Below are 20,239 nucleotides of genomic sequence, written 5' to 3' on the forward strand. Positions count from 1 at the left end.
CTAGCTGCTGAATATTGGTCTAGCCAGCTATGTCTCAGCCAGCCAAAGGTAGACTGGAAATTCATTGCCTGTCACTGGATATGGTGCTAGCATGGAATTTCTGGGTTTGTAGCAGCCTATGAGAGATCACTGGTGATCTCCATTTATAGAGAAGTTAGTACATCATACATCAACATTAAAGGACTCTTTAAACAGAAAAGTTTTCAGTAAAATTTTAAATTTTTTGAGATTTTCTTCTACATGAATGTGGAAGATGATTCCCTAAAAAAAAAAAAGTTGCAGTGTCTGCACATAGTTTCGATGGGATAATTTACAAAGTCAAAGCATGAGTGTAATTTTGCTTTGAGAATTGATCTACAGTATGTAAGTAGGGACCCTCAACCTATATAGGCTCTTACAAAATTATCCCCTAAATGGCTAAATAAGATGCCACAGTATTATTAAGTAAGGAAGTCTTAAGGGGAAAACAGTTATCAAAAGCTATTCACCAAGATAGATTACAGCAGATTTTTATTTTGAAGAAATTATTCTAATGGCAGAGGGTCCATAAACATATAGCTATGTCCCTGGTACTAAACTATACATTAACTAGGGAACCTTAAAAAGAAGATTGCCTCTTTGATTTGGGACACACCGACCACCTTGCATTTAGCAGTTATTTCTGTAACTAAGGCTGTGATGACTTTTGGTACTACTGTGTTTAAAAATGATACTGTACTGATGAATTTACAATCTCTAGCTCAAAAGGGAGCCACTGAGTCCACAGAAACAGAGAAATTACAGAGGCCCGGATTCTCCATCTGGCACCATTGTCAGTGGCCAGGGTTTTCCAGGCCTACATTTCCGGTGCCTACCTTTATGTTAATCGCACTTCCGTAGGCGCTTTACATCACCTTGCACCACTTCTGGTGTTAGTCATACCTACAGTAGCGTTAGGTACCATAAAACGCCTATGGCAACTAAGAACTATTAGAGCATACTTTGATATTAACTCTTTTCGATTGTTGGTTCAATCACTTGTCCTTAGACAGTTGGACTATTGTAACATTGTTCATCTTGCCGGTACTTAGAAAAATCTTCAGAATGCAGCAGTCAGATTGATTTTCAACTTAAAGAAGTATGATCATGTCACAGATTTTTATCGTCGAATGCATTGGCTTCCAGTTGAGGCACGGGTTAAATTTAAGCTTGGCTGTATTTGTTTTAAGGCACTAACAGGCTTAATTCCTGAGTAACTTATAGAATTTTTTATCATTACAAACTCTAAACATTCTAGAAAATCTCATTCATTAGTTTCATTCCCTTCTGTAAAGGGATGTAAATATAAGAAATTTCAGGAACGATTGCTATCTTTTCAGGCAGCCTTATGGACTAGGGATTTAATTCATATATTCAAATTCCCAAATTCATATCAACAATTTCAATGTGCCTTAAAAACGTATCTTTTTAGGGAATCTTTCAGAAGTTATATATTGGATGTTTATTCATTTGTATTACTAGTCTTTGTGAACCGCATAGAACATAATGGTATTTGCGGTATACAAGTGAGTTTTATGTTATGTTATGTTATTCTGGCGCTGATTTTTTTTAGGCACTGATAGTTGCCTTGAAAATCAGTTTAAATGTCGTTTAAAGGTTTCAAGTTTTATTAAAATTTGATGAATTGCTTAATACAAAGCGATGAACAAATATAAAAAAATAATACATCACCAAATTCAGGGAGACAATATCAATAACAGACAAATCACCAAACATAAACAGAACTGAAAGTTATGTGGGGAAGGAAATACAACATATGATAGTAATTGAGATGAATTTTTTACCCACACATCCAGGGGGAGGGGTGGGAGCAGGAGGTGGGTATATCTTTTGTTTTGGTATTATTCCAGATGGTAATGATGGATGGGGGAGGGAATTTTTATCTTTTGTATAGATACTTATTGATTATAAATGCTTGGTTGATTATCATTATTTGTATAGAAATTGTATTGCACTGTTGTTGGCATTAAAAACTAAATAAAGTTAAAAAAAAAAAAAAAAAGCAATTGAGACGAATATAGGTAAAACAATAGAGAGGGAACATCAAAAAAAGAAAAAATCTAGCTGGAATTAAAAAAGTGTGATCTGACTAATAAAAAACTAGCAGTCAAAAACATCTTTAAAAAAAAAGCATTTTAACATGCTTTTAAACCTATCAATAAGACGTTCTTCCTTTATGTGTATTGGGAGCTTAGGCACCAACTGGCACCTATAAAACAGACACCATGTAGAGAATCTGGGCCAGACTGTCTTGATTAAAGATAATAACTAGCAAACATCTTGAGAACTTGGAAAATTCTATACATTTTCTAAACGTATACTTAATTTTCCTAAGCATCCACTATTTTCTCCAAATCAGCTCTTGAGGAAAACTTTGAGGGGTTTCTAGCTATTCCTAAAGATGTGTTTCCTCCCATCTCTAAAGCTTATTATATCTCCTCTAAATTAAAAACTACCATTGGTGGAGAAACCTCAGGGCTCTGCTGGAGGTGCTAATTCGGAGGATATATCACAAGACAGTTTGGATCTTACAACCTTTTTGGAAAAATCAGATTTAGAGATTGTGAAATGTGAGATATTGTTGGTCATCTTTGTTTTGCCACAAGACTGAGGCGTATTTTGAAGCTTTATTTTTTTTCTCAGACAAAAGCTATTTATGGGCCAGAAGATATGGATTTATTCCAACTTAACTAAACTTACACAAGAATGCAGAAAGAAGTTTCTTTTGTTACAGCAACAACTATAGTTTCACTTGGAGCTAATTTTATACTTAGATTTTCCTTGTAAATGCTGTGTAACAAATTCCTGTTATAAATACGTCTTTTTTTTGACCTGGATCAGCTAAAAGTATTTCTAGATGATAGGAAGATTGGTTGGAGCTGTAGAAAGTAGGTACCATGAGCAATAGGGCTCTCTTTTATTTTTTGCTCCACTTCCCCCCTCCCACTGTGGCACCTCCAATGTATGCACATGTATGCTATGAGTGTTGGAGCAGCGCAGAGCATTCAACGCATCATCTGGTGCTAAAAACCGCTTTTGCAGTTTTGTAAAAGTGTATGGGGGGGGGAATGTTTGTTAATGACATTATCACACAGTATAGCAGATGTTTGTCTCTAGTTTTCTATGAGTTGGGCAAATAAACAACCTATTCCCATGACCTATACCCACACCCCCACTTTCCACAACTGGTTCAAGTACCTCGGTTTACCTGTTACTCCCACTAATCCTTTATTACCATGCTCTGTGTCTGTCCCTAGGTTGCCACCATCTCTGTCAGATAGATAGAGATGTTCAAAGACTTCAAAGGTAAAGAATAATCATTTTTTTTTAGTGGAAATGATTTTCTGGAACAGAGTCATGGTTGGTCGGAGGCTTCCAGAATAAGCTGAATTTGCCTGTAGAATTTAAAACTATGTTGAATGAAGTTTTTACCTAGTTTTCTGTGAGCATTGTGGAGAAGAGCCTTCAAGAATAAGGAAAAGAGCTGCTTACCTGAACATTTGAAGCATGTTAGATAAAACCCCCTGAGAAAGATAGTGAAATGGTGAAATGGTGGGCTTCAATTGGTTTGAAATAAGTTAAATGCTCAGTCAGCTCACAGCTCATTTTTTTGGTGATTTGTACAAATTAATAATAGATTTTCATAACTCACAAAAGTTACAAAAAAGTGTTTAAGTGTTATAAAAAATATGTCACCTTTGGCATCACACTATAAAAAAATACTTGGAAGTTTTTAAAGACCAATTAAAAGAACCACATTAGATACAAAAAAATGTGATATGAAGGCATTTTTGTCTAGAGGTTTCTGAGGTCTTTTTCTCTCTTTAACAACACAACATGGTGTGAAGATTAAAATTCAGCTACATTTACTCTTAGGGCTCCTTTTACGAAGGTACGCTGGCAGTTTTAGTGCATGCACAAAATTACCACGCGCTATAGCGCACGCTAGCAAAATTATTACCGCCTGCTTAAAAGGAGGCGGTAGCGGCTAGCGCATTTGGCAATTTAGTGCGCGCTATTCCGCGCGTTAAGGCCCTAGCGCACCTTTGTAAAGGAGCCCTTAGTCTTTATTTGAGTTTGTAGCTACCAGAGTACCTTTAGAAAATATATCTTTGCAAATAGGATGGTGGATGAATGAGAAGGCTTTCCAGGAAATTGGGGGGGGGGGGGGAGACCCTGGAATATAGAAACATAGAAACATAGAAATAGACGGCAGATAAGGGCCCACGTCCCATCTAGTCTGCCCACCTTAATGTCCCTCCCCTACCTTTGCCCTGTGAATAGATCCCATGTGCCGATCCCATTTGGCCTTAAAATCAGGCACGCTGCTGGCCTCAATCACCTGTAGTGGAAGACTATTCCAGCGATCAACCACTCTTTCAGTGAAAAAGAATTTCCTGGTGTCACCTTGTAGTTTCCCACCCCTGATTTTCAACAGATGCCCTCTTGTTGTCGTGGGACCCTTGAAAAAGAAGATATTTTCCTCCGCCTCGATGCGGCCCGTAAGATACTTGAACGTCTCGATCATGTCCCCCCTCTCTCTGCGCTCCTCGAGCGAGTATAGCTGCAATTTGTCAAGCCGTTTTTCGTATGGTAGATCCTTGAGTCCCGAGACCATCTGGGTGGCCATTCTTTGCACCGACTCCAGTCTCAGCACATCCTTGCGATAATGCGGCCTCCAGAATTGCACACAGTACTCCAGGTGGGGCCTCACCATGGATCTATACAATGGCATAATGACTTCCGCCTTACGACTGACGAAACCCCTTCGTATGCAGCCCATGATTTGTCTTGCCTTGGACGAAGCCTGCTCCACTTGATTGGCAGACTTCATGTCCTCACTGACGATTACCCCCAAGTCTCGTTCTGCTACCGTTTTTGCTAGGATCTCGCCATTAAGGGTATAAGACTTGCATGGATTCTGGCTGCCCAGGGGGGGGAGAGACCCTGGAATAAGAATGGGGTTTAAGGAAAGTGAATGTTAAACTGAGGTTGAGGTAGACTCCAAGTTGTTAACAATGGAAATAATATTACAGTGTGGATGACTGGCATAGCTAGGAATGAATGAGCCTCTGGTGGAAGAATCAAAATAGGCTCCATTATAACATCATATTTCCCAAGGTAGTGGGAGCCTGGAGTGCTGGTCCCCTTCAGTGCACCGTCAGAGAGCATATTTTGTTCCTGCCCCTTCTGATGCAACGTCTTATGTTTAGATTAGAGAATGATACGGGGACAAATTTTTCCCCGCTCTGACCCCGCAAGTTTTGTCGCTGTCCCCGCCTCATTCCTGTAAGCTCTGCCTTAGCCAAACAAACCTCAGACACCTATGATTTTAATGTGTTTGAAGCTTGTGCAGATGAGGATGGAGCTTGCAGGAATGGGGCAGGGACAGGAAAAGAATTCGTGGGGACAGGATGGGAAAATAAGTTCCCGTGGGGACGGGGAAAAATTTGTCTCCGTATCATTCTCTAGTTCAGATGACACTGAACATGGCCACAAGCTTCAAGGTCTTGTGTTGCTATTTTTCTTTTTGCCACTTTTCAGTTCTGTTCATTGGGGGGTGCCTGCTGGCCTGGGCAGAGGGGGGTGACCTCTACCATTGAATGGACCCTAGCTTTTTGTCAGGCTTGCTGTAGATGAGTCTTATAGTCATTATCTATCATTGGATTCTCTCTTTCTGTGGTTCAATATGTGCCTATTAAAACAAATTTGTCCTTGGTGTTTTCAGCAGCTGCCTTCTCAAAGGTGTAAAGGTTGATCAACTCTTGTACTTCCTTTTATAGCCATATGTCGGCAGGGCTGCCATGAGACCCATGGATTCTGCAAGGTACCTGGAGAATGCAGGTAAGTGCCCAGTCCATATCTGAGAGTCTGCTGCCTTTTCAGTACACAGAGAAAGGGGTTAGTTTCTCTATGCTAATACAATACAGCTGAACAACTTGAAACTACTTGTACAGGTGCACCTTCCCATTTCCCTGCTGGACAGGGTATGTCAACATTAATAGAGTCATGAGGTCCCTGTTCTATTCCTGGCTCTGTGGGTGTTGTACAGTGGCATCTCTAGACAGAAATATTTGAAGGAGGCAAGCTAGTTATGGAAGGTGGCAAGTCAAAGTGGCATTTCTGCTCATCACACACTCCACCACCCTGCACACACACTTTTAAATTAACCATATAAGATACCATGTCCTTCTATGCATAAAAAAATCCTTTTCCCCTCCAGCTAGTTTCAGCTACTGTGTAAAACTGCCATTATGATTTACAGAATCATTCAACAAATTCTTTCATCTAAATCACATATGGAGAACATGATCAGACCCTCACTAGATATAGAAAAGGGAACATAAAAACATGCAGACAAAAATTGAAATGGAGACCCTCTACCCCATCTCCCCTAAAAGATAGACTTTAAAAGCCAGGGGTGAGCAACCACAGTCCTTGAGGGTCACAACACAGTCAAGATTTCCACAGTGATTATACATGAGATTAATTCACATGTACTGCTTTCATTGTATGCAAATAGATCTCATGCATATTCATTGTGGAAATCTTGAAAACCCAACTGGGTTGTGGCCCACACATAATAAGCAATGTAATACATTTCTCATTTCACTTTCACTTTTCTCCTCTACTCTGCAAAATAAAACCCAGAAAAGATGTACATTTCCCAAAGCGGACACAAACCAATCCTTAAAAAGTATTTTTCTTTTCTACCATTGTCATCTGAGCATTTTATTTGTCTAGTTGGGCTGGTCCCAGTCTCTTTTCCACTTTCCTTCTGTCTGTCTTCTCTTAAATTCTTTTTCAGGTTTGTCTTTCCAATTCTTATCTCTTTTCCTTCTCTACATCTGCCACTGATCTTTTTTTCTTTTTTGTTTCATTTTTTCTTCTTTACATTTATGTAATGTAATGTAATTTATTTCTTATATACCGCTACATCCGTTAGGTTCTAAGCGGTTTACAGAAAATATACATTAAGATTAGAAATAAGAAAGGTACTTGAAAAATTCCCTTACTGTCATTTATATTCATCCTTTTGATTTTACCCTCATTCTCCCCTTCTCTCATCCTCTGTCTAGTCCGTTTTCTTTTTACCTCTCACCTACCTACCAGCTTTTCCCATTTCCCTCTCATCTTCTCTCCCTCACTCCTGTTGCCCCCCACCCGTATTTTTTTCTTTAATCACACCACTCCATCTTTCCTCCAAGCCCTAGTTCCCCATTTTCATGTTCTGTACTCACCCTCTCAGTTCTCACCTACCCTCTACTGTCTCTGATCTTTTCAACACCCCAGTTCCATTCTTGTCTATCTTTCCTTCCCTTGCTTCCAGGCCATTCTTCTGTCTCTTTCCCTCTACACCATATCATATTGCCTCTCTTTCACCATCTTCTTAACCCCATTTCTACCCTCACTCAACCCCTTCAGAGACCCATCCCCATCCTCTCATACCGCTCCCAAGTATCCCCATCCATTTTCAATACCTCTCATCCTCTTTCCAGTCTTCCAGATCATTCACATCATGTCAATTTTTCCCCCACTTTATCCCCTTCTCTTACCCCCCATTTTCTACCCTCACTCAATTTCACAACCCACCAACACACCTTCACTGACATTTACCAACTGTCATGGTCTCACCATGCCCTCAAAATTCCCACTCTGTCTCTCTCATTTATTATTCCCAGCACTGATCCCCAATACTTTCCTACTCAGAGTAGTAAAGACGCAGGGGGATTGCGAAGATCTGCAACGTGACATAATCAAGCTCGAGGAATGGGCATTGACATGGCAGATGAGGTTCAACGTGGATAAGTGTAAAGCGATGCATGTCGGTAACAAAAATCTCATGCACGAATACAGGATGTCCGGGGCGGTACTTGGAGAGACCTCCCAGGAAAGGGACTTGGGAGTTCTGATCGACAAGTCGATGAAGCCATCCACACAATGTGTGGCGGCAGCAAAAAGGGCAAACAGAAAGCTAGGAATGATAAAGAAGGGGATCACAAACAGATCGGAGGTTATCATGCCGCTGTACCGGGCCATGGTACGCCCTCACCTGGAGTACTGCGTCCAGCACTGGTCGCCGTACATGAAGAAGGACACGGTACTACTCGAAAGGGTCCAGAGAAGAGCGACTAAGATGGTTAAGGGGCTGGAGGAGCTGCCGTACAGCGAAAGATTAGTGAAACTGGGCCTCTTCTCCCTCAAATAGGAAAGATTGAGAGGGGACATGATCGAAACATTCAAGGTACTGAAGGGGATAGACTTAGTAGATAAGGACAGGTTGTTCACCCTTTCTAAGGTAGGGAGAACAAGAGGGCACTCTCTAAAGTTGAAAGGGGATAGATTCCGTACAAACGTAAGGAAGTTCTTCTTCACCCAGAGAGTGGTAGAAAGCTGGAACGCTCTTCCAGAGGCTGTTATAGGGGAAAACACCCTCCAAGGATTCAAGACAAAGTTAGACAAGTTTCTGCTGAACAAGAACGTGCGCTGGTAGGGCTAGTCTCAGTTAGGGTGCTGGTCTTAGACCAGAGGGCCGCCGCGTGAGCGGACTGCTGGGCATGATGGACCACTGGTCTGACTCAGAGTGGCAATTCTTATGTTCTTAAGTCCTAGTCATCTTCTGCTCTGTTTTCCTTTTTCTTCCATTGCTCCCTAGCGTCTTTCTGTTTTTCTTCTGTTCCTTTCTCCCCTCCCCATCCCCGGGTCCCATTCATCTTTTGCTTGGTTTCCCTTCTCCCCTTTCCCATCCCTACTCCTTGCCCTTTTCTCATTTTCACTCAGTTCCCCTTCTCCTTCCACCCTCTAGTCTCATCTATCTTATACTCTATTCCCTCAGCCCCATTTTCATTTCTGCTATTATCCCTCCGTGTGCCATCCATTTCTGCTCTGTCTCCCCCCTCCCCAAGTGCTACCCATCTTCTGCTCTTTCCAGGATTTTCTGTCCAGTTGACATTTTGTCTCTCTCCGTGTCCACCATCATTCCCACTGTGCATCTAACTTTCCTGTAAAGCATTTCCATTCTCTGTCCCTGTCCATGTCCCTTTCCTTGTGTCTATCCCTGACCCTCCTTATGTTTATCATCTGCCTTTTGTGTCCCCATCCCTCCTCTTGTGTTTAGTATCAGCCCTCTTGTTCTTTTCCCTCCCTATGTACTGCTTCTTCTGTTCTCTTCCTTTTCTCCTGTACCCACCCAATCCCACTCCACAGCCAATCTCTCTCTCTCTCTCTCTCTCTCTCTCTGTGTCCCCTGACCAACAGTACTGAATCTCTCTCTTTTTGTGGCTCCATCATCTCTTCCCCACATTGGAGCTCTTTCTTTCCACTCTTCCTCCAGTCCATTCTGCCATCTCTGTCCCTTTTTCCCATCCCTGCAATCTGGCATCTCCCTCTCTTCCTTTCTCACAATTTGACATCTGTTTTAGCCTTCCTTTCCTCTTCCCTCATCCCCCAGTTCAGTATCTCTCTCAGCTTTCTCTCTTCTCCTCTGCAGTCTTCCAGCATTCCTGCAATCTTCCAAGCAGAGAATGACATGGTGACAGAATGTATCCCCATCCCCATGGATAACAATGGGAGATCATCCTGTGTCATTAGTGTCTATCTCAACCTCAGTCCTTCTACACCAGCATTCTTCAGTGCAAGGCTTGAGGGTCAGTAGCTGTGCCCATTCATACTCTGATTCTTCCCTCTCTTTTTAAAGAATGACACAGGGATGGTTTCCTGCAGTTAACCATAGGGAAAGGGACGGATTCTGTCACCGTGTCATTCTCTACTGCCAAGCCATCTTTTTGGGGTAGCACATGCCATCCAATAGGGATGCCTAGGCATTGTGGCATCTTTTAGCTCTGGAAAGGAAATGGAAGCCCTAGGAATGCTGCAGTCAGCCATTAACAAAGTAGCTCATAGAGCCAGAGTTTGGATTGAAAAGGGGACAGATTTGCAAGGGTATAGCCATGGATGGGTCAGGTCCAGCCTAAGCCCTTCCACTTTTGCCCCATAAGAACATAAGAACATAAGCGTTGCCTCTGCCGGGTCAGACCAGGGGTCCATCGTGCCCGGCAGTCCGCTCCCGCGGCGGCCCCCCAGGTCCATGACCTGAAAGTGTTCCCTACCTAACTTAAAATACCCATACCCTGTTCACTCAATGTCCTGTAAGGTAAATCTCTATCTGTACCCTGTTATCCCTTTCGCTTCCAGGAAGTCATCCAGTCCCTTTTTGAACCCCTCTGTCCTATCACCTCTCCGGGAAGCGCGTTCCAGGTGTCCACCACCCTCTGAGTGAAGAAGAACCTCCTTGCATTTGTTATGAATCTGTCTCCTCTCAGTTTTTCTGAATGACCTCTTGTTTTAGTTGTCCCTGCTAGTCTAAAAAATCTGTCCCTCTCCACCTTCTCTATGCCTTTCATGATTTTATAGGTTTCTATCATGTCCCCTCTCAGTCTCCGCTTCTCCAGGGTAAAGAGCCCCAGCCTGTCCAACCGTTCGGCATATGAAAGGTTCTCCATACCCTTTATCATCCTCGTTGCCCTCCTCTGGACCCTCTCGAGTATTGCCATGTCCTTCTTGAGGTATGGTGACCAGTATTGGACGCAGTATTCCAGATGTGGGCGCACCATTGCTCGATACAGTGGCAGGATAACTTCTTTTGTTCTGGTAGTGATACCTTTTTTGATAATGCCCAGCATTCTGTTCGCTTTTTTTGAGGCCGCTGCACATTGCGCCGCCTGCTTCATTGTGTTATCCACCAATACCCCCAGATCTTTTTCTTGGCTTCCTTCCCCGAGTACCCTCCCTCCCATCGTATAGCTGTACATGTAGTTCCCCTTCCCTATGTGCAAGACCTTACATTTCTCCACATTGAAGCTCATCTGCCATTTTTTTTGCCCACTCACTCAGTTTGTTCAGGTCGCTCTGCAGTTCTTTGCATTCTTCAACAGTTCTGGCCCTGCTGGAGAATTTTGTGTCATCCGCGAACTTGATAACTTCGCACTTTGTCCCCGTTTCTAGATCATTAATAAATATATTGAACAGCAATGGTCCCAGCACTGACCCTTGCGGAACACCACTTGTGACCCCTATCCAGTCAGAGTAGTGCCCCTTTACTCCTACCCTCTGTTTCCTGTCCGCCAGCCAATTTTTGATCCATCTGTACACGTTCCCTTCCACCCCGTGACTCCACAGCTTCTTCAGTCAAAGGCTTTTTGGAAATCCAGATATATAATGTCTACTGGGTCACCTTGGTCCAATTGCTTACTTATCCCCTCAAAGAAATGCAGTAGATTTGTCTGGCATGATCGGCCTTTACAGAAACCATGCTGACTCGATCTCATCAGATTATTTTTTTCTATATGCTCGTTGATACCTTCCCTGATCATTGATTCGACCATCTTCCCCGGAACAGAGGTTAAACTCACCGGTCTGTAGTTTCCCGGGTCGCCTCTCGATCCTTTTTTGAAGATCGGTGTAACATTCGCTATCCTCCAGTCCTCCGGGATTACCCCTGTTCTCAAGGACAGGTTGCAAATATGCTGCAGTAATTCTGCTGTTTCGTCTCTAAGCTCTTTCAGTATTCTCGGGTGGATCCCGTCTGGGCCCGGAGCTTTGTCCGTTCTTAATCTATCTATCTGCCTGAGAACGTCTTCGAGGCTTACCTCCATGCATGATAGTTTCCTCTCCTGATCTCCCCTGAAGATTTTTTCCGGTTCTGGCACACTGGATGTGTCCTCTATTGTAAAGACCGACGAGAAGAACTTGTTTAGCCTACCAGCCACCTCTTTTTCCTCTTTCACCACTCCCTTCCGGCCACCCTCGTCCAGGGGCCCCACCTCCTCCCTCGCTGGCTGTTTCCCTTTCACATATCGGAAAAATGGTTTGAAATTTTTTGCTTCCTTGGCTAGTCTCTCCTCATACTCTTTCTTGGCTTTCCTGACTACTCGGTGACATTCTTTTTGTTGCTTCCTGTGCTCTCTCCAGTTTCCTTCAGTTTTGTCCTTTTTCCACTTCCGAAATGATTTTTTCTTGTCTCCTATCACTTTCTTTACTTCACTGGTTATCCATGCAGGGTCCTTTGTCTGATTTTTCTTGGAACCTTTCCTAAATCTTGGTATATATAGGTTTTGTGCCTTGTTTACTGTGTCCTTGAATAGGGACCAGGCTTGCTCCACAGTCCGCGTTTCCTTGGAGCTGTTTCTGAGCTTTTTTCTCACCATTTGTCTCATGGCATCATAGTTCCCTTTCTTGAAGTTAAATGTTGTTGCCTTGGTTCTCTTTCCCATAGGTAGTCCTACTTGCACTTTGAACTGAATCATGTTGTGGTCACTGGTTCCTAGTGGTCCTATGATCTCCACATCCTTCGCGGGGCCTTTCAGCCCATTGAGGATCAGATCCAGAGTCGCTGATCCTCTCGTTGGTGCCTCGACTAGTTGTTCCATGAAGCAGTCCTGTACTGCTTCCAGGAACTCCGTTTCCCTTGCACATTTTGAGTTTCCGAGACACCAGTCTATCCCAGGATAGTTGAAATCTCCCATAACTATGGTGTTTGGGTTCTTGCATTCCCTTCTCAGCTCGGCTACCATTTCTGTATCTTCAGCTTCAGTTTGCCCAGGTGGACGGTAGAACAGTCCCATCTTTATCTCGGCTCCGTTGCTTCCTGGTACTTTGATCCACAATGCCTCCAGTTGGGCATTTGTCTCTGCTGTGTCCACAGTGGTTGAGTGAATTGTATCCCTTATGTATAGTGCTATTCCTCCCCCCTTCTGGTAAGTTCTGTCTTTTCGGTAGAGTTTGTATCCTGGCAGTACTATGTCCCATTTGTTTTCCTCGTTCCACCATGTTTCCGTGATCCCTATGATGTCTAGTTTCTCATTATTGGCCATGACCTCTAGTTCCCCCATTTTGTTCTTTAGGCTCCTTGCATTTGTATACATGCAGTTCAAGTCCTGGCATTTTCTCTTCCTTTCTATTTCACCTTGCATTTCATGCTTCATTTTGTCCCCTTCCTGGCCTGCCAACTCCTGAGTATTGTCTCTTTTGGCCTTTCTTTGTGGTAGATTCCTATTGCCTTCCCCTTGTGGCATGTTCCTATTGTCCTCCTCTTGTTCTCTCTCAACATCCAATCCCGTTTTGACTTCCCCTTCCAGTATGTTCATCCTTTCCCCCTCTCGCTTCATCTGACTCCCTTGTTTGTTCATAGTCTGTTGCTTGCCACTTGTGTCATCCCCAAAATCTTTCCCCTCAGTACCCTCATTGGGTACTGTTTCCCGAACCGTCGATACCAGGTCGACTGTCGGCTTTCCCCCTCTTCTTAGTTTAAAGCTTGCTCTATCGCTCTTCTGATGTTATTTGCTAGTTGTCTAGTTCCCGCCTTGCTCAGGTGTAGACCATCCTTCTTGAAAAGCTTGTTCTTTCCCCAGAACGTTGTCCAGTTCCTCACGAAGAGAAATCCCTCTTCCTCACACCATTTTCTCATCCATGCGTTAATTGATTGTAGCTCCGTCTGCCTCTTCGTTTCTGCCCTCGGTACTGGCAGGATCTCTGAGAAGGCTATCCTCTGGGTCCTCATCTTCAGTTTCCTTCCTAAGATCTTGAATTGTTCAGTCAGTGCATTCTTGCTGTAGTCCCTCCTGGTGACATCGTTCGTCCCGACGTGGACTATCACTGCTGTCTCTTCCGTCTCTGCTCCTTCCAGGATTCTCTCAATCTTGTCAACGATGTCCTTTGTTCTCGCTCCTGGGAGACAGGTCACTAGCCGATCCTCTCTCCCTCCTGCTATGTGACTGTCAACGTGCCTCAGGATTGAGTCTCCCACCAGGATTGCAGATTTCCCTTCTTTCAGCCTCCGTGTCGGCCGCAGGTCTGTGTCTTTGGTGTTCTTCGTTTCTTCCAGCAAGGTTCCTCCGCGGGTATCCTCTACCTTGGTGTCAGATGTTCCTTGTCCTCTGCTCTGTGTGTCTTCCTCATTTCCGTGCTCCTGTTCTTCCACTCTCCTGTAGGCATCCTCAATGAACCTCTCGAGCTCCCTGACTTGTTCCTCGATGCACTCATCTTGCATGGGGTCTTCGGCTGTCTGGAAGGGGGCTTCGGAGATGTAGAGTCCCTCCAGCTCCTGGATCCTGAGCTTCAGTCGACTGACTTCGCTCTTCAAGCTTACCAGTTCCTGGCATCGTCCACACACATATGACTGCTGCCCGGAGGGGAGGTAGTCATACATGTGGCAGTCCGTGCAGTACACTGGGAAGCTCATCCTTCGGGTTCCTTCCGCTTCCATATTTGTCCGCTCTCTAGGAGTCCTGTTGCTCTTTGCTAGTGTTTTCACTCCTGTGCCTGGCTCTTCCTTACCTTCTTCGTCTTTCGCTTCCTTTTACTTATGCGCTTGTGCTATTTGCCCCTTGCTTACCCTCTGTGGCTGCCTTTTCCTTTAGCTCGTGTTCTCTCCTGAGTCCGCCTTTTCTTGTCCTGTTGAGCTTGTTACTGCTGTCTCTTTGTATGTGTGTGTGCTACCTTCTTAGCCTGCTTCTAACCTGTCTTTTGCCCTTGCTACTGTTCTTCAGTGCCTTCCTTGCCTGTCGTTCCTTTGATGTGTGGTCCTTCCTGGGCCTACTCCTTCCTTCTTTTCTGTGTTTGCTTCCCTTTTACTTGTGTGTGTGCGTGTATGTGTATACTTCCTTACCTTGCTTTCTTCCTTTCTTGGAGTCCTTGGATGTAGTGACCTGGCCTGCCCTTCTTGAGGACGCGTGCGGGTGGGCGGAGCTTACTCTCGCCGCTGCCCGCCCTCGCCTCCGCCGCTACCTTCTCTGTCTCCCGGCTCCTCTCTCCTCGCTGCAACAAGCCTCCACGCGGCTTGTGCTGCTTTCGCGCCCCGGCTCCCCTCCTCTTAAGGGGGAGTCCGGCCTCTGGCTCCGCTGGTGACGCGGTGCGGGTGGGCGGACCTTACTCTCGCCGCTGCCCGCCCTCACCTCCGCCGCTACCTTCTCTGTCTCCCGGCTTCTCTCTCCTCGCTGCAACAAGCCTCCACGCGGCTTGTGCTGCTTTCGCGCCGCGGCTCCCCTCCTCTTAAGGGGGAGTCCGGCCTCTGGCTCCGCTGGTGACGCGGTGCGGGTGGGCGGAGCTTACTCTCGCCGCTGCCCGCCCTCGCCTCCGCCGCTACCTTCTCTGTCTCCCGGCTCCTCTCTCCTCGCTGCAACAAGCCTCCACGCGGCTTGTGCTGCTTTCGCGCCGCGGCTCCCCTCCTCTTAAGGGGGAGTCCGGCCTCTGGCTCCGCTGGTGACGTGGTGCGGGTGGGCGGAGCTTACTCTCGCCGCTGCCCGCCCTCGCCTCCGCCGCTACCTTCTCTGTCTCCCGGCTCCTCTCTCCTCGCTGCAACAAGCCTCCACGCGGCTTGTGCTGCTTTCGCGCCGCGGCTCCCCTCCTCTTAAGGGGGAGTCCGGCCTCTGGCTCCATCATCTGGAAAAACCATTCTATAACTAGCAATAATCCCTAAGCTCTGACAACTGAAGAAATCCAGGGCCCACTCTGATCTCCTAAAGATGGTGTGGCTGTCAGCTCTCACTCATACTCACTTCATTCACAATAAATGATTATGCTTGCCATGCTGGTGTCAGCAGTGGCACTTTGAGCTGCCAAGAGCCACAATTTAGGGGATTGGATTTCTGTATCAGGGCTTAGGGGATCTCTGCCAGACACGATATTTTTTACATGTGGGGGGGGGGGGGAGAGGGGGAAGAGGGAAGAGGAAAGTAGAGGCAGAGGAGTGGAGTACCTAGTACCCACCTATTTTCATCATTCTTCCCCCCCCCAAAAAAAAAAAAGTTAAGATCTGACTACTGTGTATTACTAGGTCAAAGAAAGGAGAATGAGAATAGCAACATGGACAAAGGGGAATACCTGTACTGTTACAGTACAGGGGTAAGAGAGAGCAGTTTCTTTTGCCACTCTTTTTTTCAACTTATAAATCATTTTTAAACAGTTTCAAACAGTGACACGCAAAACAATGGTCAGCAATAGTGCAAAGACATCAGAAACACATGTCAATACAAGACCAATCAAGTACAGATAATAGACTGAAAAGGGTATCGTGTCACAGAACATGAAAAAGTGCCCCACCCTCATCCCTAACTTCCCCCCACTCCCCTTGTCCTTCCTCCCCCCCCACTCTTTTAATATCATGGAATTTGCTGATCATCTCAAATGCAGTATGGGATGATTTTCTTTCTATCTCCTCCATTTCTTCAGGTGTCACTATGGATGGCGAGGACAGAACTGTGATGAGTGTATTCCATACCCGGGCTGTGTCCATGGTACCTGCATCGAACCGTGGAGGTGTGTCTGTGACACTAACTGGGGTGGCCTGCTCTGTGACAAAGGTGATCACAACCTACAATCAGGGCCGCCATCAGGGCAGTACTACCAGTCCTGCATTCAGGGGCCCGGAGCTGACAGGGGGCCTGGGCTTCCCCAGGGTCCTAGGCCACAGTTCTTCAAATGCCGGTCCGCGGACCGGTGCCGGTCCCAGTGGCGTACCTGGGGGGGGGCGGTCCGCCCCAGGTGCACAGGAGAGAGCTGTACGGGGGACCCGCGGAGTTCAATACATCTCGAGCCGCGAGGCTCGTCTTCTGTTCCTACCTGCCCTGTCGCTCACATATAGCCGATCGGAAGTGTTCCCCGATGTCAGCGCTGACGTCGGAGGGAGGGCTTAAGCAAAGCCTGCCCTCTGACATCAGTGCTGACATCGGAGAATACTTCCGGTCGGCTATTTGTGCGCGGCAGGGCAGGCAGGAAACAGGAGACAAGCCTCTCGGCTCGAGCTCCGTTTTGCTGGGAAAGTTGCAAAGATGGGCTGGGAGGCAAATGCGGAACACAAAAGGGGAGAGGGAGTGTGTTTTGGACACAAGGCATGAACTTGGGTTTTTGGACACAGAAGGCATGGACTTGGGAGAGAGGAAGGGAGGGAAAGAGATGCTGAGGTGGGGGAGGGAATGGGTTTTTGGACACAGAAGGCATGGACTTGGGAGAGAGGAAGGGAGGGAAAGAGATGCCGATGTGGGGGATGGAATGGGTTTTTGTACACAGAAGGCATGGACTTGGGAGAGAGGAAGGGAGGGAAAGAGATGCCGAGGTGGGGGATGGAATGGGTTTTTGTACACAGAAGGCATGGACTTGGGAGAGAGGAAGGGAGGGAAAGAGATGCTGAGGTGGAGGATGGAATGTGTTTTTGGATACAGAAGGCATGGACTTGGGAGAGAGGAAGGGAGGGAAAGAGATGGTTGTGTACACGGGGAATAGAAGAAAGGAGAATTTTTGGTCATAGGGAGGGAGTGAGGTACAGATAGTGGCATACCAAGGTGGGGGAGGGTGGGGGGGGGCGGTCCGCCCCACCCCGCCCCGCCCCGCCCCAGGTTTACGTCCCAAGGGGTGCACAGCTGGCCACCCTCCAGTGTTCTCCCTAGGCCGGCAAACTGCGGCTCTTTAGCCACTTGAGTGCCACCACCGCCATCGGGAACAGGCCAGCGCCAAGTTCTCCCTGCTTTTCCCTGTGGGGCCGACCAACTCTCGCCACTCGCGTCAATTCTGACATCGGAGAGGACGTTCTGGGCCAGCCAATCGCTGCCTGGCTGGCCTAGAACATCCTCTCCGACGTTAGAATTGACGTCGGGTGGCGAAAGTTGGTCGGCCCCGCGGGGAAGAGAAGCAGGGCGAACTCGACGCCGGCTTGTTCCCGATGGCGGCAGTGGCAGCCTATTCCCCAGTGGCGGTGGCAGCATTTTCCCAATGTTGGTGGCATAGGGGAGGGCAGGGAGAAAGAAAGAAAGGGGGGGGGGGACAGGAAGCCAGAAAGAAAGAAAGGGGGCAGGGTGAAACAAAGAAAAATGGGGCACGGAAAGAGAGAGAAAGACAGACATACAGAACGAAAGAGGATGTGGAGAGAGAAAGAAAGAAGGGGGCAGGGTGAGAGAGAGAAAAACAGACATACAGAAAGCAAGGGGGTATGGAGAGAGAGAAAAAGAAAGAAGGGGCAGGGTGAAACAAAGAAAAAGTTTGGGGAGGGAATGAGGTCTGGAGGAGAGGAAGCATACAGGAGGCTGAAAGAAGGGAAGAAATACTGGATGCACAGTCAGAAGAATAAAGTGCAACCAGAGACTGATGAAATTACCAAAGGTAGGAAAAATGATTTTATTTTCAATTTAGTGATCAAAATGTGTCTGCTTTGAGAATTTATATATGCTGTCTATATTTTGCACTATGGCCCCCTTTTACTAAACCGCAATAGCGTTTTTTAGCACAGGGAGCCTATGAGCGTTGAGAGCAGCGTGGGGCATTCAGTGCAGCTCCCTGCGCTAAAAACCGCTATCGCGTTTTAGTAAAAAGGGAGGGGGAATATTTGTCTATTTTTGTATAGTTGTTACTGAGGTCTGCCTTGACCTCTTTGAAAACCCGCAGAATATAAATGATAATTAACATTTTCTCTGCGTACAGCATGCTTTGTGTTTTTAAAATTTTATTGTTGATAGATCATTTTGACTTGGCCACAAAGGTAAGGGGGAGGGAGGGAGGGGAGCTGCTGAAAGACATCTAGTAATCCTTGCAGGCTTGACCTTACAGGGAATTATTTTTGTAAAATCATGTTTTGTTATGTGACTTGCATTACTTAGACTTTAATTTCTATGAATGAATAGAATGAAAATTATTTAAATTACTTGCTTGTTTTTATGTGCGTGCACTGAAGGAAAGTGGAGAGAGAGTTGGCTGAGGACGCTGAAGGGAAATGGGAAAGAGAGTGTGGGGAGAAGACGCTGATTTATAAATTGACAATTGTACAGAATATTGTTTCTTTTTTATATTCATCCATAGCTGCATGTTAATGATGTGCTCATATGCACTTATTTATCATCATAACATATACATCATCATTAACATGCAACTGTGGATGTGTAAAGACAGGCCGAGGAGGATGGATGGGAAGGAAGGAAGGTGCACATATCAACATATCGTACATTTTTAACATGCATGATGCAGCTATAGGCAAGCTGAGGAGGATGGGATCATACAGATGTGTATGTTCAGATATGCGCTCAGATATGTAGTTTTTTCTGATATATTTATTAAGCTTACAGTATTTATAAAAACACATTTAATACTTGTTACAAAAAATATTGTGCAATTGTGATCTACTTCTGGCCTACAAAGATCAAAAGAAATCCTTAACTGAGATTTTACATTCAAAAGTGAATTATAGCTACTAGCACTATTATTTATTAGTTATTTATTATGCAGATGTTTGTTAGTTTGTTATTAGTTCAGTATTAGACATATGTTAGTTTAGAATAGGTAGGTATAGATTAGTTTAGTTTAGGTTAGGTTAGGGCCCTGCTGAAAGAGTCTACCTTGACGTGGTTGCAGGCTTACAAATCTTTTGGTCAAAGAGTGCGGTGACAGAGAAAAGTATGTGTGTATTCGGCCCATGGAAGAAGGGGGGGTCGGGGGGAGGAAGGGGTGCGTGGAGGGCCCAATAGGATTGCTCAGTAAGGGGCCCAGAAATTTCTGATGGCGGCCCTGTCCACAATGCACCATCCAATGAGTCTCAAACTGGGTTCTATGGAACACTGGGATTCCACGAGCTCTTTTCAGGGGTTCTGCAAGCAAGGAAATCAGTGGGGTGCTTTATTTGCTGATACTGGCACTCTTGCACATGCTTAGTTCTATAGCATGAACTGAGCATGTGCAAGAATACAGGTGCCAGTGGCTGAAGAACATCACTGACTTCCTCACTGCTCAGGCAGCAAGAGCATGGACCTCTTTGACTAAACTAAATCAAAGGTAGGCCCCCTCTAAAGCAGCATGAAGTAGTCAGGAAGAGGGAGAAGATGCTGGATTGAGGGTGTGAAGGGAGGGAGAGAGAAAGGGTGGTGTGGTGGGAGGAAGGGAAGGGAAGAGAGAGGGAGAGACAGTGGACCTAAGGGGCGTTGAGACCTGACAATCTGTACTTCAGGGAAGGCATGAGAGAAGAAAGATAGGACAGAGAAGGAAAGGGGAGCAGAAGCTGGATGGTACTTGGTGGAGTGGAGGGGAGGGATATTCCTAAGTAAATGAAAAAATATTTCAGGGGTTCCACTATTATAACCCCAGGAAGCAAGTTTCTTTGAGTCGAAAGGAAGCTCTAAATCAGTGGCTCTCAAACTGTGCCAAGGCACAGTGGTGTGCCACAAGA

At 45.6% G+C, this 20,239-nt stretch overlaps 1 protein-coding gene across 4 annotated transcripts in view; it reads left to right on the plus strand.

Moving 5' to 3' along the window:
• Nucleotides 1-20,239, plus strand: part of LOC117366157 (protein jagged-1b-like) — a 134,254-nt gene that overhangs the window by 73,640 nt on the left and 40,375 nt on the right. For all 4 annotated transcript variants that reach the window (XM_033957324.1, XM_033957325.1, XM_033957327.1 and 1 more), the window contains exons 5-6: nt 5,823-5,883; nt 16,267-16,397. In XM_033957324.1, coding sequence (XP_033813215.1) covers nt 5,823-5,883; nt 16,267-16,397 — 192 coding nt within the window. The remainder of the gene's footprint in view (nt 1-5,822; nt 5,884-16,266; nt 16,398-20,239) is intronic.

This window comes from Geotrypetes seraphini, chromosome 8 (genome assembly GCF_902459505.1).
Source record: "Geotrypetes seraphini chromosome 8, aGeoSer1.1, whole genome shotgun sequence".
Taxonomy (NCBI): domain Eukaryota; kingdom Metazoa; phylum Chordata; class Amphibia; order Gymnophiona; family Dermophiidae; genus Geotrypetes; species Geotrypetes seraphini.